The sequence below is a fragment of the Megachile rotundata genome, chromosome 1, assembly GCF_050947335.1.
Source record: "Megachile rotundata isolate GNS110a chromosome 1, iyMegRotu1, whole genome shotgun sequence".
Lineage (NCBI taxonomy): Eukaryota > Metazoa > Arthropoda > Insecta > Hymenoptera > Megachilidae > Megachile > Megachile rotundata.
In genome coordinates, this window is record NC_134983.1 from 3,507,629 (window position 1) to 3,527,686 (window position 20,058).

Here is a 20,058-nt window from a genome sequence, read left to right on the forward strand (position 1 = left end):
CCCGCTTAATGGATCTTCGCGATGGAAACGAGAGGGTTGTTGTATCGGATGTATCGGTAACGAACGATATCTTCGGCAAAGCGAGGTGTCCTGCTGAAAATGCGAACGAATGAGAAATGGACAGCTAGCTGAACGGAGCAGATTGAAAGCAAACTCAAACTGTTGGGGCCAGTGGCGAATTGTATTAAGGGTCTACTACGATGAACTGCTAACAAAGTTTAGGAATTTCGGAATTTGGAAATGTCATATTTACGGATATAGGAATTTCAAATTTAGAAATTCAGAAACTTAACAACTAAAAATGTTGAAATTTTAAATTTAAGAACTTGGAATCTTCGAATTTAGAAATCAAGAAATTTAGAAATTTAAACTTTTCAAATTTTAGAATGTATAAATGTTAGATTTAGGAATTTAGGAGCTTCAAATTTAGGAGTTTAGAAATTACAAATTTAGGAATTTAGAAATTTCCTATTCAGGTTTTTAGGAATTTAGGAAACTATTTTAGAATTTTTAAATTTTTAATTTCAAATTTACAAATTTACAGTCATTTTTCAGTTTAGGAATGTATACATTTTCTAGGATCAGTTTATACAAATAATGATGCCGGTGAAATTTTTCTGTCTTGAGGATGTTGTAACATTTACATTTTCGAACAGATTTTTCCTTTGCCATAGTTAAGTAAAATCAGAAAATTAAGAAATATGAAACTATAAAAAGAATCGGGGTTCTTTCGGGATGTTCAGTCGGAGGTAAATTTGGCTTTTACAGAAGAATAATGACGAAAATTTCGTTCTTTATAATTTTTTTCAAAATGTGTTTAGCTTCGTATGATGATTATAACACGTTGTATTTTGATTTAGTTGCACATAATTTAATTACTTCTATCTTTTACCATTTACTAGTGGTCATTCAAAGAATGACAGCGAAATGTTTCGCCATACTGATCTATACAAGACGGCGGTAAAATTCAAATCTGTTTGTATGAAAACGAATTTTTATAATGAAATAACGAATTAAATACTAACAATATTAATTAATATTAACAACTATTAAAATTTAACAGGTTCCACAATTAATTTTAATTGTAGTTTACTTTGTTTTAATTTTAAATTTTAGTCTTTTTGCGTAAACAAATTTTATTTATTGTTTAATATTTGAATGTAAATAAATACATTAAATACAACAATTTGATTGAATAGTCTAGCAATTTTATTAAGTCGTTATTTAATAAATTATTATATAATTTTTTTGTACATTTTTAACGATATAATATCACATGCTAATATTTCTTCTTTTATAACATCAATTTTATGATAAAAAATAAATATGATTTTCAAATATGTGTTCATCACTAAACGTACCAGTGTACAATATACACAAGTTGAAATTAAAAATAGATGAATAAATAAACAAATTCAATATAAATGAATATTCTTTATTTAAATATAACTGATTTTAATCAATTATACATTTATTAAATGTAATTAAATGTACACATTAATCTTTTATGTGCATAAAACTCAACATAGATTTCAATTCGAGTATCTTAATAAATTTTATAATTTAAAGTAAGGCTCTTGTGAACTAGACAACTAACAGTTTTGATAGTTTTAATACTAAATTCTGTTCCTTAAACGAACACTTAACCTCTACTTTCATCGGATGTAAATTAAAACAACGATTTTATACGTATTTCAATAATTATTTAAAGGAAATTTATACTATGACAAAATAAGTTTGAAATCAGTTATTTAATATTATCCCTTTATTAATCATAATTTTTTTTAATTACGATTGAAATTAATTGTATAATAGATTATATTTTAGTATGTTTAAATTGATAAAAATATTTTTGATGTTTCGTTATAAAAACTCTTGTCTATACAAATGGATTTGAATTTTATCGCCTTTTTAGGTCACTGTTGTCTTCTTCTAATAAGCTGATCTGAGCCTGCATATCTTCCATTTTTAACCGACTTCGAAAAAAGAGGAGGTTACTCAATTCGATCAGTATATTTTTTTTTTTTTTTTAACTCATCGTTAATAAAGCGGCAACGAAACAAAAGAAAAAGGATTTGCTATGAATCCATGGATAGTCATTTGCAAAACTACGTATTACTATGTTTTTTCCAGAAAACATAAAATAAACCCCTCGAAATTTGTGTATTCACAGTGTTCAACGAACAGAAATTCGAACACCAGACGAAAACCTGTTCACGCGAGACGCATGTTCATGAATCTTTAATCGACCGTGAAAATTGAGAACTATCAGAGAAATCATCCACTCGATTATAATCTCGTTGCAGAATTATAATCGGCCAACCTTTCCCGTTATATCCTTTGCGCCACGAAGTATGTAAAATTTTCCACCTGATGGCGTCAGGGGCAACAGATGGTTCGACACTTTGCATGCACGACCATGATCATGCCCATAAAATCTGCTATGCGTGCGCGTCACCTACCATCGCCCTAAAATGGCACGGCAATAAAAAAAGTTTCACACTTTAACGATTTACCATTTTGAATGCGGTGTGCCTTTTTCGGTGCTAATAATGCTCATTAGTTATACGTCATTGCACCTTATGGCTAATTTTTATTGTCGCCAGTCACGAATATTCGCGTTAAAAGTATATACTTTTTATTCGCGTTTCGTAGTTCCATTTGAATTTCGTACAATTTATAGTTCCATCTACATTTCCGTTAACATTTTGTAGTTCCATTATACCCTTCCTTCTTTTTTAAGATGAATAAAGTTATTTTATTTTTCATATTGTGCACGTTTTGTGCGTTAAATGTGAATCATTCTGATTTCTGCGCGTAAGAAGCATAGCGTTTATATGTTTTTTATATCTATATTTTTGTATATGATAATACGTTTCAATTTATTTTTTGCTGTATGCATTTATTGGTCACTTTGAATGACCGATTAGAAACTGTAGAAACTGTTTTCTATGTTGTTTGTGAACGAAGTGATCAGTGATGCAAGCAATGTCGTATTTCAATGGAAAAAGCGCATCAGTACTCTGTACAATTTGATTTGCACAGTCTAATAATTTTCCTTGACTAGAACAGAATGTACGCATTTTGCTTTTAATTATATTAAATAATTTATTAATTTCTCTGTTATTAACTCCTTTCCGTGCCATTTACTTATCAGACGTGTCAGTCAAAACTAACTATTCAGAGCGGTAGCATTAAAACGAACAAAGAAAATTAAAATGTTCCTAAATTTCGAAGTTGAAGAGTATTCAAAATTTGAGTAAAATTTGTAACATTTGAGGTGAAAGTGCGTCACGAGTAAGACTCATCAAAGCATGGGAAGAGGTTAAATATTCTATTTAGTAAAAGTTCCACATTGCTGACAAAGATTTTGCTTGTTTTTTTATTCTGAGGGATGACAAACAACGTAAAGTACAAGTTTGAAGTAAGAGATTTTTGCCATTTACAGTGAAAAATTAACTCAAAAATATCGTATGTTTTGGAGTAGGCTCTGTAAAATAAAATATTGATGAATGTACAGATGTCAATCCACAAGTTGGTATTTGAGAGGTTGACCCACCGTAAAAGAGGTTACGCCTACCCCTGCCGTGAACACTTTCAACGTTGCATTTCGACAAATAAGAATAATAATCTCTACAATTACATCACGCAATCCGCACTATCTCGTACACTCTCGTCACGTTTGCCAACTGTCATTGTTTTTAGCCTAATTGGTGTGCGTAACCGTTCGAGCCAATTGTTCCTACCAGGAAAGTATAGACGTCCATTTTTCTATTTTGACCAATTGAAGCCATAGCTCTTCTAAACATTTCGATCAGCTTCTTCTCGCGCCAACTCGTCGGTTGGCATCGATAATTCAACGTGGCTGTCTTAGAATCGATTGGATTGTTAGATGTCACGGAGTGTGCAAGCGAATTCTTAAATTACTAAATTTTCAAACTTCTAAGTCTTCAAATTTTCAAATCTTCGAACTTCTTCAATTTTCAGATATCTATAATTTTTTAATATACAAATCTCCAAATTTCCAAATTATCAAATTCTCCAATTTCCAAATGACCAGATCTACAGATTTTCAAATGCACAAATTCCAAATTTTCATATTTCAAAATGTTCCAATCCTCAAATTTCCAAATCAATAAATTTCTAACCTTTAAAATATTTAACTTCACAAAATTACAAATTTTCCAATCCTCAGATTTCCAAATCTTTGAATTTCCAATTTTCCAATACACACTTTCTTGAATATCTACGTCTCCGAATTCTTAAATTTCTAGATTTCTAAGAACTCAAACTTCCAAATCTCCGAATCCTCAATTATACAAATCTGTAAATTTTTAATTACCCTAGCTCCTACATTTCTAGATATCCAAACTTCTAAATTTTCAAATCTTTAAATTCCCACATTCACATGCTTGATAGATGTAAGTACACTCGATCAGGTGTCAGCTCAACAGATTTCAACGGATTTACCGTAGACCATCTATATTCTTGAAAACCACTGGCATAATAGTAAACATCGTCGTTGTTATTTTTTCTATTTCTTATTTACTTTTAGACTGGTTCGAAGAGTTCTTAACTTATACCTTTACTCATATATTATGTAAACTACGTACAGTACTTGAAAGTATATGAATATGATTCCATTAGCTATCTTTCGATACTTTTAAGGATTTTTCTCAGGTTTTTGGTCCATTTTAAGAAAATTTGATTCTCTGACAAAAAGTCGTATGGGCACCGTTTATCCTGTACATGCATGAATGAATTGACGATATGGGGATTTATAATATTTTTCACTGTATTAATTCGTCTGCAACTAATTATTATAAAAATCAGTATTCAAATCGCCGACAACTCGATATTATAAAAAAACTGTTATATGTATAACATAGTTTCGTTGATTCACTTTATTGACATGTAAATCGCCATCGTCAAAGTAAAATGAGTGCGAAGAAAATAATTTTACAATACATATATATCTAGTATAAAAGACTGTTTACCGCGATAGAATGTTAGTACATTTACTGTTAATTGCATACTAAATGAAAATAAACTGTATCTTTATCTCATTTGTAATGTATAAAATCTTACAAATCGTTATTATGTTCGACGAATTATATTGTGTCACTGATTGCTAAAACAAACTTCTAACGTCACACTATTTTTATTAAAAATTTAATGAACCATTGAAACGGAATTCACAGAGGATGGAATTTGCAAAATCCATAATAAAAAAATCCATAACACCTATAACATCTGAAAATCCATATGGCGTTTTGCAAAATAATTTTCAAGCGAGATAGAGTGTGAATGTTTGTGATAATAGAAATATAATAGAAAACCAAATTATAGGACTCTACTTTTTCATGATAGTGTAATGTCAGAAATATATTTACACTTATACGTGATGTAATGCCAGAATTATTGAAAGATGTTCCTTATGCAACACGATTTCATTTGATTTTCAACAAGGTGGAGCTTTATCACGTTACAAGAAAGTTTTTGAATGAGAAGTATCGACTACAATGATAAAATATCTTAACCAGTATAATCTCCAAATCACTGCTGGATTTTTATTTGTACAATTATGTTAGGTCTATGTTTAATGACGATGTTCTGAACATTGAATTCGAAAGAATTATTACAGCTTGAATTATTAATGTAATGTCTGAAACATTCAAATTGCAAAACAACAAAAAACGCTTTACAAAATTTTTCACATAGAAATTTAATCAAAAGAGTACAATTATGCATGTAAAATTAAAAGCAAGATATCAAATAATTTTTAAGCTACTAAAATTCTGGAATAGTAAGCTCTTTTTAATCTTACGTCTTTGTTATTCAATTTATTTAAATTATAAGCATTAGGTTTACATTGAAATCCGCCAGGATTAGAATTCGTTGAACAGGTGTTCTAAGGAGATTTTTAAATCACTCAAAGTCTGAAACGGAAAAATATTCTACACATGTTTCAAGTAGATATTTATATCCGAAGTTCTCAAATCCAATATCTCAGACATAAAAATATTATCCTATATTTTCTTATCTTCTGTCCCCTATTCGTTTGAACCACCAGTCCCATCACCCTGTATTATACCAGCACGTAGTAATTTACATTTCTTGATTAAAACTTATTATATTTGCGAAATCGAATAGAGAAATAGTCGGTTTTTTAAAATTTCTAGACCAGAAACTCCCGTTAAGGGGCGCGATCAGAGGTCGAACAGCCAAAAGGAAAAATCGCGAGCTCGTGTTCCGCGTTTGAAACGCGAGCTGGAGGGAGACTTTTATCCGAAAGGCGAAAAGGGTGAACGAGATACAAGGACAAAGAGGATACGAGCCATCTGACGCGACCGAGAAAAACAAAGACGAGCATTGAAAGTGTGCCGGTTGATGGTGGTAGGCGCATCTATACATCTACTTATACGTCGACCTATACCCCCCGTTGACTTTATTCGGTTCGGTGTATGTGTGTGTGTGTGTGGGCGCGCGCGATCCAGCCAGGGATGAGAAAAAGAGTATACACGTCTGATCTCGACTAAGATTATAAAATGGCGACCCTCACCCTCCAAGCCGAGGGCTGTTCTTAATTTCGCTCGGATCCTTTTGTCCCCCACCTACTCTCATCCTCGTTCCTCCTCTTTTTCGCTTCTTTCGCCAGTATCCAGCTCGCCTCCACCCACTTTCTTTGCCTTTCCGCGACGCTTGCTTTCACAATCGACGCAGCTTTCTAGACGTTGCCAAAGGAACTCGCCGAGTAGAGGCCGACGAATTCTTTTACGTGACGATTCTGATGAATAGAACCGTAGCCACGCTCCTATATAGCCGTGGAAATGGATCCGCGAATGTGCCGTTGGATGATCGTCGACTGAGAAAATGCGAGCACAAAGTGGTGGGGTGGTTCTCCGGCATTTTTTGTTTTGCGACTGAGTACGTCTTTTTCTAATAATATTTCAGTATCTTTTCTTGATAATCTGCTGAATGTTAAGAGAATAGTTTGTTTTTGTTATCCTTTTATTATTATCTTAAGGAAAAAGGCAAAATATAGTAAGACTTAATTTTATTACTGTAGCACCTTCTTACTTAAGTATAAATAAATACGTGTAACAGAAAAGAACACATTTAGTGTAGTTGATACAGACACGTATATAATATGTAAATATCGCTACTTGATCGATGTAGATTTCATTGGTATCTGGCCAATAATTTTTTTACAATTTCACCAGTATTTTTACGGTAACATATTTATTTAAAGTTATATAACAATAAGTTCATACGTAACGCAAAATATTGAATTTAAGAAGTTCGATAGTAACAACAATACTACTCTCCGTACACGGGAAGTTTGGCAACTCGAAAAAGGAAAGGAAGCCTGCGGAAATGCAGTTCAAAAACTTTGTATTTTGCAGTGTATTTCAGAAACTACTTGCCATTATACAGAGCGAATCACGTGTATGGGCCGAACTATAACTACTGTTGGAAGTAGAAATTATAGAGTAAATATTGACATTACTTAATAAATTCCATCTTCATTGTACACGTACAATTGTATTTTGGGAAAATACATCGCTTTTTCTTTTTTGCAATTGCACTTATTTTTTAAATGAGATTATATAACTCCTTTTGTGTACGTTATTTTTTAATATATATATAAAAAAGTAATAATTTTCTTTTAAAAAAATATAATAGTGGTGGCTTTGATTATGATTTGGATGACCTTGGCGATGACTATAATGACTCTAATGAGAACTATAATGTGCTTGATGATCACTATGACAACTTTGATAACCTTCGTGAAGACTATAATTGCAATAACACTGTTACTGGTTTTGTTCTAGTCTCCGCTCCATTTTTTCTATCTACTATCTGTCATGTACGCTTTACATCACAAAAGTCAGTATAAGAATCAGGGTCAAAGATCATTTTAATGAGTTCAAAGATAACTTTTATTATCAGCGTTTCGTTACAATTTCCACCATAGTAACGCAAAGTAGATCGCAGATTAACGCAACACTTAAGTTTACAGATATTATTATTTGAACATAAAGAAATTGCATTATCCCACCTTTTTATATATCCAAACTAAAACGGTTTATCAAAATCATTCAATACAAATGTGACCGTTCGGGTATGGTCAGTGAAATCAGGCATCGGTTCTATATTTCTGCAAACCTTGCACGCGTCTGTGCATCAAGTACTCATGTAAAACTGCAATAAACCCATATTCAGTCTCGGTAGATGTCATCATCCTAACGTAAACCGATACATTTGTCTGTCAAAGCTATCGCGAGCATAAGAAACGCTCATTCTAGTCCTCGTAGCGTATCATCACCATGTCAACAGCACATCACCGGCACCCCAGCCAGCACCCAGCTAGCCAGAAGAGCGTCGGCGTTCAGAAAGCTGTTCGTCGTGCGTCGATCGCCATATTGAAGGCGGTCGATCTCTCCTCCAATCGGCGTGGAAGCGTTAGAAGCGGGGGTGCGAGCCATGGCCAATAGAATTGTCGCATGCCCCACCGGGAATCTGCCACACCCACAAGTGTCACGTGCGCACGAGCAGCTGCACTTTCGTTGGAACAGTCTTTCGCGTATCCTCGCATCGTTAGCATCGCTCGTTGCTGATACACTGTCAATGATTTCGCTTCTCTGACTATCTATATTGTTGCTTCGTTATCTGATAAATTACGTTTCAATGGATTAATAACACAGTGTTGGGTTCCTCCGATTATACTGCTTTGATTGGCTTGTTGAATGAACTTGGTGAAGCGTTTTGTCGAAGGACACATTTGAACGCATCGAACTGACACGCGCGAGATTGAAGTATGTTTGTTTTTAGAAAAGTGCACTATGAGACACTCCTTGCGTTGAGATTACGGTTGTGAGGTGAATATTCTAGGTATTAGGATTTTAGACCGAATAATGAATGTTAAAGGTACAACGACTGGTGCTGGATGCATACTTACTTTCAGATTGAGAATAAGATGCAAAATAAATAACCGAAGTGTGGGGAACAGACTAACGTTCATAATCCTTCAGTATCACGATAGAAGTCAGTTTATGTTTTGACGAAAGCATAAGAAATTAATATAAGAACCTGAAGTTCGTTTTACTCGTTCCACGTATGAAAGAAAGGTAGATTCCTCGTAAAAGTGCATTTGAATGCTACAAACTTTCGAAAGCTCTAAATAATAGAACAACTTTTAAGAAAGATTCAACGAATCAATATTTTAGAAAGTGGAAAATCAAAATCAACGTTCAGCCGAGGTGTTACACGAAGATAAAGCGAATAAATCGATTGTTTCGTGGACGGTGAAGGTTGATGGTTGTTGAAATGACAGAAAGCCTTTAAATCGAATCGAAAATCGCCGTTATGACTATGATAAGCTTGGAAATGTTGGGCCGGGAGGCTCTGTCTCTGGAAGGGATGTATCGGCGTGGACGTCAAGATATCTTGACTCCGCCACACGACAGTCCAGAGTCGCAGAACGTCCGCCGGAACAACAGTAACGCCGGAAACGTTGTGAACGTCACAAGCTTCGATAAAACTAGCCACAACGAAATGCATCCTCTCGATCAGCCGGCTCTGGAACTCGGTTTGCCGGCTCATCTTCCAGAAATCCTTTATTGTAAGTGAGGAACCTCGATTTCGCTCATGGAATTTTACGTCGGTAGTGTAAATGAAGTGTGTAATATTTCGTTAGTTCCTTTCTGTTAGAGTAGACGTCGTACGAGTGCATTGGAGATGCTAAAAAGTGAAGTTTAGTATTTAGACATGGAATAATTGAGAAGAATGAGATTTTATTGTGTTTGGAAATCATCAATTTTAACCTCAATTTTTACATTTATTTGTGATTTTACTTTTGTTGATTTAACTTGCTAGTGTTTGCTTAATTCAAGTATACATTTCTAACTGTGTTATTCGTTTCTTATTACTCATTATTCTCTTTAATGCTAACCTTACCTGGGTTAAGCGACCGGTTCACAAATTCCTTATCTCAAATTGTAGAATTTATTAATATGGTTTTTCTAGAATCTTTGTTAATTTTTATCGAGATATAGAATTAATGTGTGTGTTCAATTAGGTTTTATTGTTTGTTTATTTATTTACTACTTTATTTTGAATTTTTAATCATGTGTGCAGCATACGCTGATGCGGTTAGTGTTAATAATACTGACATACAAAGTGTAGGCAAATTCTGATACTCAAGAGATTTCTTCTTAAAAATACGAGGCACACTCAATACAATTTTTAAATAATTGCATTTTTTGATACAATAATAGTTCGACTTATACTTAAGTCTTCAACTTTTGCTTCCAAACACATGTATCATGATGAATAAATAATATTATAACATTTCAATAAAATTCTATTCCATCTATTAGTTATAACATACAACATTTTTTTAATATAACAGTTTGATTATGTACAGTTTGCATGCAACTAGTTTATTTTTTAAATTAAACAAACAACAACCACGTGGACTGTCTTTTTTCTTGTGCATCATTAGTTTTGTCATTTAATTGCTACTGATTTAAAATAAATAAAATACATATAATTAACGACACTAGGGAAGGATGGAGTTGTTACATACATATGTGGGAAGGATTGATACAATTTCATATTTTAATTTATCCCTTTTAAATATGGATTTAAATCTCATAACAGAGTTAAAACACTAGGATGATCCGCATTAAATTTGTTCAATTTTTTAAGTTTGTCATTTGACATAAAGAATGTAGAGAATAAATAGTCAACCTCAATAACTTTTCGCTAACTTGGTTCATCACAGATCTTCGAGAAGACTATAATCGTGTCTTGGATTTAAAAGGTTAATAGGTAAACAAGAGTATCATGTGTCAGTAGAAAGTACTCTTAGTAGCTGGTAATAGGTTATGATTATTACAAACGAATTTGTCAATGTGACGTTTTCTATTAGTCAAAGTGTGTTTACTTGTTGTGTCATAAGGTTTTCGTTATCGTGAATTAATTGTTATGAAATATCAATTATTTGATGTGATAATACGTTCGATACTATGTTCAGATCAAATATTAGTGCTTTCATTTTCAAGTTGAATGTTATTGGAATCATTCTTTAAAAATTTTGGTTGATAACTCAAGAAAGTCTCCAGATGTCTAAGGGAAACTTACTACTTTCCTAAAGTAAGCAAGCTCTACGTAATCTATAATAAATCTCCTCTTGTAAATAACGATGAAAGTTTGTATTTGTAACTAGCAGTTCATTACTTTTACGTTCCAAATCGGTAGATTAAGTGTTAAACATTATCTAAATAGTGATACAAAATATACATAAGAGAAAATATTCAATTATAAGATCTGCACAAAATAAACTGCTTCATTTTTATGTTTCCTCTCTTTTGCTATTTTGTATTAATTCTTCCGTCGGTGGGGAGGAGCTTTTTTTACACGTTTCTTATTCAAGTTCGAATAAATGTACAAAGGGATTATTGAAATATTATTTAGTTTTGCTTCAACTGTATCAACCCTCTCCAGTCATATCCGCATAAACATTAGATCACTTTTTTTTTCTAATCTCATGGAAATTATTGTGGAAATTAAACGTAATTAATTAAAAGTTCATAACAAATTACTAATCATCTTTTTTGTATTAGAAATAAAACCTAAAAAACTTTATACAACATTTGGTGTGTTCCCGTAAGGTTTTGATTTAGAGTAATAGATATTTAAATTGTTGATGTGGTACTGGAAAAATGATATAGGACAGCAGAGGAGTAACCGGTTCATAAATTACAAGAATTTACATTGTACAGACTTTTTGAATAACAAGTTTGAATAACAAGTTTTTTGAAAATTTCAAAAGAAATAATCATTATTTTTATTTTCCAGCATTTTGATCTGTAATTTTGGTGCACTGCTGTAATAGTATATTACATAAATTTTAAGTAGAATCTATTCAAATACTGTCAAATATAAGTGACAACTTTTTTTCGAGGCATCCATATTGATGATAAGTCGAAAGTGTTGGATAATAACAATGGCAAATTTTCAAATTTCATAAATTTATTATTACCTGAATAAACACTTTATAAACAATTATTTTAAATAAGATAAATCGTTGCATAAGATATTAATATTATAATTTCTATAGTTATCTCAAACAATTTCTTACAGATCATTTCGTACTTTTTCTCATTTCGTACATACAATTATTTAAATCATCTTATTGGAAATGATAAAAAAACAGTATGAAATTTAATTAATAGTCATTTCAAATAAAGATCCTCAACTTTTAATCTTCAAATATAATTTATTTTTCTTTATTTTAGGAATAATGCAGGAAGCTATTATACTTTTGTATGAAATTCAAGTAAATAGTGTTCAAATAATTTTTTCATTTAAATTAATTAAATCCATGAAATAAAATGAAAGTAATCCGTTATAAGAGGTGCTGGTATAATTACTTGTTACTGTGTATAAATCAATTTACTAACTGTTTTCTGAAAACTATTTCTGACACAGTTGGCAAAGAGAAATTAGAAGTATTTAAGAAATTATTTCAATAAAAATGTAATCAAATATAAAATATTAAATAAACTAAAAGTCTATTTCGTTTTATAGCTAAATAATAATAACAGAGAGCCAAATACGGTAATATATTATTTAAATAATCATTATTCAAATATATTATTTAATTGCAAAAATAGAGTGAAATTATAATTTATTTATTTGATAATTATTTGAGTATTATTAGTATAATTAATACGAGACTAATTATGTATTAGACTGACCGTGTGACATTGACTTGAACTTTGTCTAATTCTAAGATATTCTTATCATAAATGTCATCAATTATTTCAGTTACCTCGAACATACAATGTTATCATGTACTCTTCCATTTTCACTGTAAATGGACACTGAAAATTATTTTAATAACAATAACTAAATGCATATATTATATATAACGACTAAACACAGTACTACCAACTATAAAATTATAAAATAAAAAAAATCAAAACAGAGAACACCTTAATTCCCTCGCTATTTAAAGTGGAAGGTGAAATTTTTTCCAAACACTAAGTAATGTAGTTATGCTACAATTATAGTTATTTCGAATATGTATTATTCAGAATACAATTATTTAGAATACGAATTTTCTTAAAATGTAGTTATTCAGCATATAAATATAAATATGAGATCTTCCAATTTATGCATCTTATGTATATTTCAAAATTATTTAAAATTTTGTTTCATTTCTGTGATTTATTATTCGATTATTTTGAAATAGTTTCGGTCACTGATAACCATTACCTAATATTTACAGTACGTTAATTTATACATTATTCTTATTAAAAAATGTACGTGTGCTCGACCATGAATCGCGAACGTAATTGTTGAAATTTTTCTTCACAAATTGACGATGTTTTTCAATTATTGCATAAAATAATTGATTATTGTTGCAGCCTCGATACCAAAATGTGGAGGCTGCCAAGAAGCGATTTTGGACAAGTACGTTCTAAGGGTTCTCGAAAGGTGCTGGCACGCGAGGTGTCTCACGTGTAGAGACTGCGGTGCAAGATTGACCGACAAATGTTTTGCAAGGAATGGTCATGTTTTCTGCAAGGACGACTTTTTCAAGTAAGTACCAATAATTATTTATAATTTATTTTTACTGTTTCAAACGTAATAATTATTAAGTTGTTACATAAACAAGTTCGGTTTCAGTTCTTGAGATTCAGAACAACTGCAAATCTAAATGCTTTATTTCTATACCTAAAATGTTTAAATGGCTGTAGCCACCTTTTAAGTAGTTGCAATTGTTCAAAATCATAGTAATACAATAAACAAGACATCAATTCTATAAAACAGCATTTGGACAGTTACATAAACAAGTTTAGTATCAATTTTTTTTTCAATGTATCATCAACAATCACTTTTTTTTAAATATATATATGTTTAAAGTCACAAATAATACAGTAAATAAAGACACTAGTTCAATAAGACAGCACTTGGACAATTACATAAACGAATACGGTTTACTCAACATTCAGGGTAACTGTAAACTAATTGCTTTATGCTTAAAACGTTTAAATAACTGTAGACACTTTTTAAACATTTAAAGGTGTTTAAAATCACGAATAGTTCAGTAAACAAGAAACATCAATAAATAAAATATTATTTTATAATTATAATTGTGGTTATGTTGTACTTAGAACTTCAAACGACTTGTATATGTACAATGAGTGGATATGTAAAACAATTTTAGTGTATCAGTTGAATCGTGTATTCTGATCGAGTCAATAGTTATAAACATTATATGTGGTAAGATATCATATTCATAGCTATAACATTACAGTAAGGTACCATATTTATAGCTATAACATTATAGTAAGATATGGTATTCATAGCTTTAAGCTTTATTAAAGATAATGCACAGTTTTTTTCGACAACGTCCATAATGTTTATTATACAAAATAACATACTCTGGAAGAAATTAAATACATATTTCAATACATTAGTATACAGTAATTAAATATATTCATTTCGTGAATGAATTCGCCTGAAATAATGATTATAGGTCGACCACCATGGTCTAAATATTAGCTAACAAAATTAGATATTGAATACTTATTGTTGGATGAATTATATTTAATTCATATTTACTACGATTTTTTCCCTTCACACTGTAATTATAATTAAATTCATTTTGAAGTAGTGATGGGTTCGAATTATATCTGCACTATGTTGCATCAATGAACTATAACAACTATGACACGTAAAAATAGAAAACACTTTATATTCTCAAATATGTAACTTAGCTGTAAGGCAGTTTAGGGATGTAACAAGAAACGTTATAAGTTAAAAAAAGTAACAATTGTATATAGTTAGGTATCACTATTAATTTTAATGATTTATTGATATTCTTTGATTTTGCGTTTTTTTTTTTTAAATACAATTAATTACAAATATTAGAGAAAATTTCGAAATCTACATAGTATAAATAAGCCATTTATCCATAGAGAACAATTTTTATAGATCACATGATTTATATTGCAGACTTCGATCCTGAATTCGTAAGAGATAGGTTGATAATATCAAATTCATAAACATTTATAGTTCACTTAACTTATTTGCAGTTTCATCATGTAGATCTGACAGGTAGATAAATTTAGAATGGAAGTGAAATTGCTGTCATTTCATATCTTTCATGACATAGTATATATGTACTACGAATTCTGTTATAGAGTATGTTCATTATTCTTTACATGTTAGATCCATGATACATTGCTTAAATAAGTAATACGAGTAGAACTTACAGTGTACATTTGAGAACAAATGTAGCTTCTCGTGGGAAAAATTTTAAAATTAAGAGTTTTCAGATTCAGTGATTTGGGGATTTAAAAATTGGAATATTTGAAAGTTTCAAATTACAGAATTAGGAATTTGGAAATTTAGGAATTAGAGAACTTGAGAATTTGGAATTTTGAAATTTGGAAATCTAGGATTTGGGAATTTAGAAATTTAGAAATTTAGGGACTTAAGCATTTTTAAACTGTGAAATTTAGTAATTTAGGAATTTATTAGTTTAATAATTTAGGATTATGAAAAGTTAGAAATTTGGGTACATGAATATACATAGATTTAAAAATTTGGGAATTTGGAGATTTGGAAGTTAAAAATGTATTTAGGTATTTGCAGATTTAAAGATTTACGGAAATAGGGATTTGAAAATTTGGAAATTTAGGTACTAGAGGATATTAGAATTTATGGATACGGAAATTTAGAAATTTAGAAACTTTACAGCCTGAAAATTTATGAATTTAAGAACTTAAGCATTTGAAAGTATTGAAATTAGGAACACTAAACCTTTAGAAATCCAGGAATGGAGAACTTTGCGAGTTTGAAAATTTACTAATTTAGAGGTTAAAAACTTTTAAATGATCAACATATTGCGAGAATACTTTTTTCTTCAAGGCTATATTATTTTTGCCAAACTACTGAGGCTACTGGGATATTTTGATCGTTTATCTATTTGGGTCTTTTCATTAAAATTTTGAGAGTAGAGTCGTGAGACATTCTACATTTGGCGTTTAGATTTTGGCGGCAATCTAACAACAGAAACTCGACGTTATCGTCATAACTGTGCTTTGGTATCGTTTTCGACAATTTTTGACACACAGAATCGACTGGAACCACGTCAAATCAACAATAATCGTGTTTAATATCGTTTTCGATAGATTTAGACGAGTTTAATCGTTTGGAACGACTTCAAATCTTCACGTCTCATTCTTATTATACCCACATATAAGTTTACAGTAGATTCACAGTTTTAGTATACAGTAGATTAATGTAGATTCATTAGTGTAAATAGTATGCAGCTTTCATAATGCAACCTGCAACAATATTAAAATAAGACTTAAAGAACATTTTAATTTTTAGTGTTCAAAGTCATTTCAAGATCGTGTTATTATACATGCAATACAAAAGATATATAAATACGTACAAAAAAACATTGAAGACCTTCAAACTTCTGAGAGAAATATTCTGTGAATATACATATATGTTACAATATAAATCACATTTTAAATAACATTATTTACAACATGTTCTTTTTTACAATCGCTTTGAGTTATACTACGCTCTACCCAAAAATACTAAAATTTCAGATCAAATTTAGATAAATTCTATCAATTTTTTAAATTCTCTAAATTCTCTAAATTCTCTAAATTCTCTAAATTCTCTAAATTCTCCAAATTCTCCAAATTCTCTAAATTCTCTAAATTCTCTAAATTCTCTAAATTCTCTAAATTCTCTAAATTCTCTAAATTCTTTAAATTCTCTAAACTCTCTAAATTCTTTAAGTTATTTAAATTCCCAAATCCTCTAATTTCCAAATTATCGATAACCAAACTTTCTAATTTTCAAATGTCCAAAGCTCCAAATTTTCAGACCCCTAAATTCTCAAATCCCTAAATTTCCTATTTTCCAAATGTCAAAGGCCACGTTTCTATATTTCTAAATTCCTTAACTCCCAATTTTTTAACTTCTCTGATCTCAATTCTGAGTTCCTTAAATTTCATAATTTCCAATTTTGTAAAGTCCTCAAACTTCAAAAACTCTTGAACCTCAGGTTCCCAAATTTAGTAGTCCAAATTTCGAAGTTCCGATCTCTTAAATTTAGAAGATTCCGAATTCTTAAATTCCTAAATACTAAAACTTCCAAATTTCCAAATGTTCATAATCTTCAATTTTATATAAACTCAAGCATTTATTTAACAAAGTTACTTCTAATTTCTGATGTAAAATGCTTGTGTATTGATGTAAACTGTAGATTTATGTGAGGAGTCACACGTCATCCAGATATGGTTGACATGATACTCAAAGTGTTAAAACACTTTTCTACTGCGTATTTCAAACAGGCGAACCATGAGATAATCGTTACGTAATAACACGTACACTTTTTCTTTTTATAAACATTATCTGGAGAGATAGCGGAAAGGTATAAAACTTTTATCAACTGCTACTTATCGCTCGCAAAAAACTGCAGCTGGGAAACCGAAACTCCGTACTATTCGTAACGGATGATAGAAAAGCGGATATTAAAGAAAAAGCAAAAAAAAGTTAGATCAAACGTGCTCACACACATACACACACGCACGGATATCTGTATCTGGCAACGGTATCGATTGTGTCCGAAGAACGCGCCTTTTCTCATCCACCCATACCTTGACAAAGCACGAGACGCCATTTTTCTTCTTCTGAGAGCCGAGTCGAAGGAACTTGCTCTCTTTCCGCTTCGTCTTACCCTTCTTCATAGAACTCGCCCTTTCTTGGAAGCAGAATTTTCAGGGGAATTGGAAGATCCGAGTCCGCAACGCGTTCAGAAACAATAAAAAGAACATTCAAGTTCGATGAAGGAATTATTTGTTTCGTTTGATGTCTCGAAGTCGAAGATGATTTTGATTACTTCTGAAAACAAGGCGTAGAGTACGGAGAAGACTACACATTTCGGATTTCAAGTTATTTTCTTAGCGAATTATTCCTGAAACTTTCATTGCAAGATTCTGTGTATATTTATATAACAACTTCAGCGTGTACTTAAATTGGTAGATTATTATTTTATACTGTTTTTAACAAAAAGTATCAAAAGGCACCTTTCAAATTATAACTTAAAATTATTCCCTAAATCGAATCATTACACCACAATTAATTTTTTGACTGTTCATACAATAGTTGTTAAATTAATTCAGCGATATCATTTCCTTCCAGTTCATCCTAGATCTAAAAATGTACATTTGGGATACTTATTTCATAAGGTATCCTTTAACACCTTAAGGATTTGATGACAGTGCCTAATTTTACATCATTTTACATATAAATATTGACATCATTTTGTGTTGATATCACAACACCAGCATCATATCAATTATAATCAGATTAGAGAATCTCGATTTCAGTTCCAACGGAAAATACAGAAGTTGCGACATAACTTTGATATTTGCCTATTTCTCGCCATATTGCATTTTACACCATTATAATATTTTGTAGATTAATGAATTAAGCTAGTACACCCTTATTAAATAATCTTTAATAAAAACAAATGTATGTATCAATAAATATATTCCTCAAATTATCTGCATTTAATTGATAACTTGAAATCCGACCAGTTTTGGCAATTATCTGCATTCAAACGAAAAGGTGTCAAAAGACACTTTTGGTTGAAATAGATATACACAAAATCGTCATAGAAATAGTAATAAACTGAAAACTTGATTTTTCCTATGATATGCAGTTACTCTTTATTGAATAATAATTTATTAATTATAACTTTGAAATGTTGAAATGATTGTTTAACGACGTAAAACATTAAACGATTAGGAACATCTAAGTAAAATAATAATTAGCAGTATGATTTTTTAAATAACAATGAGTAATTATTAAATCGTGTATAATGGGATTAAACATATAATAGAAGGCATTAAATGTTATATACGTATATATATAATATAATTTTTATATTTGTATTTTGTTCCACAGTACCAGTGTACTGTCTCATTTTATAATACAATAAATGAATTTATTTTAGTAGCTCCAATTTATTCTAATCTCAAATTGAAAAAATATAAAGCGCGAGTATTAAATGAAGCTTTTAATTCACTTAAATATTAAATCGTTATAGTATGCATTTTTATTATTAAAAATATTAACAAAGTGATACACGGAAAATATTAAAATGTTCAAAAGACATATTTTTCAAATTGTATATGTACACGATCAATATTTTGCGCGTTATTGACGTCATTGTTAACCAAGTTTTGTATCATCCATATGAATGTAAACTGTAGCAACAAATTGAATTAGTGTACATATTTTTAACCATATTTACTCCATTCTGAATTGTTAAATCGTTTACTAATATTTTAAAAATGATAAAACTGCAATTAAACGATTTGTCTTTAAATCTATTCTACTTCTTATTTTTTACTGTTAAAATAAGAAACTAATTGCAAATTGAAAAAAAAACGCAGCATTTTTGTATTTCATCAAAATAAATAGTAGCATACTTAATATTTGTTTATTATATTAGTAAATATTGCCTTTGAGTTTGAATTTTGAATATATGGAAAGTAAGAAGTTCTGTTCACGTATTTCCTAAATATTTATCACCATTAATATCAATCATTTCTCTCTTTTTAATAAAATAGATTTACTTCACGTTTCTTTCAGAAATATTTTGTGATTTTATATTTTTGACGGTGTCAAAGGTTTCGTGAAATCCATCAGTGTAATTTGAGAATTTTCATTTAAATAAAAATTTAGCTATACATATAGCCGTCCACATGTTCCTATGATCGTTCATATTGATCGAAATTTATATCGTCGATGCAATTTTGTTCGGAAAACCATCACATTATGTTCCAATATACAAAGTGTCCTAAAAATCCAGTGCAAAGGATGGGATATGGATTCTACATGCAAAAATAAGACGAAAGGAAAATATAATATGTTTTCATATTCGGTTTCGTTTTTAAGAAATAGAATTTGGCATTTTGACAATAGATTGTACACAAATGTGTGTGA

At 30.5% G+C, this 20,058-nt stretch overlaps 1 protein-coding gene across 7 annotated transcripts in view; it reads left to right on the forward strand.

Annotated features, from left to right (window-relative positions):
- Lim3 (Lim3 homeobox protein) overlaps nt 1–20,058 on the forward strand; it is a 146,736-nt gene that overhangs the window by 107,258 nt on the left and 19,420 nt on the right. For 3 of the 7 annotated variants that reach the window (XM_076530599.1, XM_076530608.1, XM_012288384.2), the window contains one exon: nt 13,440–13,614. In XM_076530599.1, coding sequence (XP_076386714.1) covers nt 13,440–13,614 — 175 coding nt within the window. Of the gene's footprint in view, nt 1–8,566; nt 9,626–13,439; nt 13,615–20,058 lie in introns of those variants that run through there. The other 4 variants (XM_076530612.1, XM_076530629.1, XM_076530617.1 and 1 more) reach the window with 3 other exon arrangements.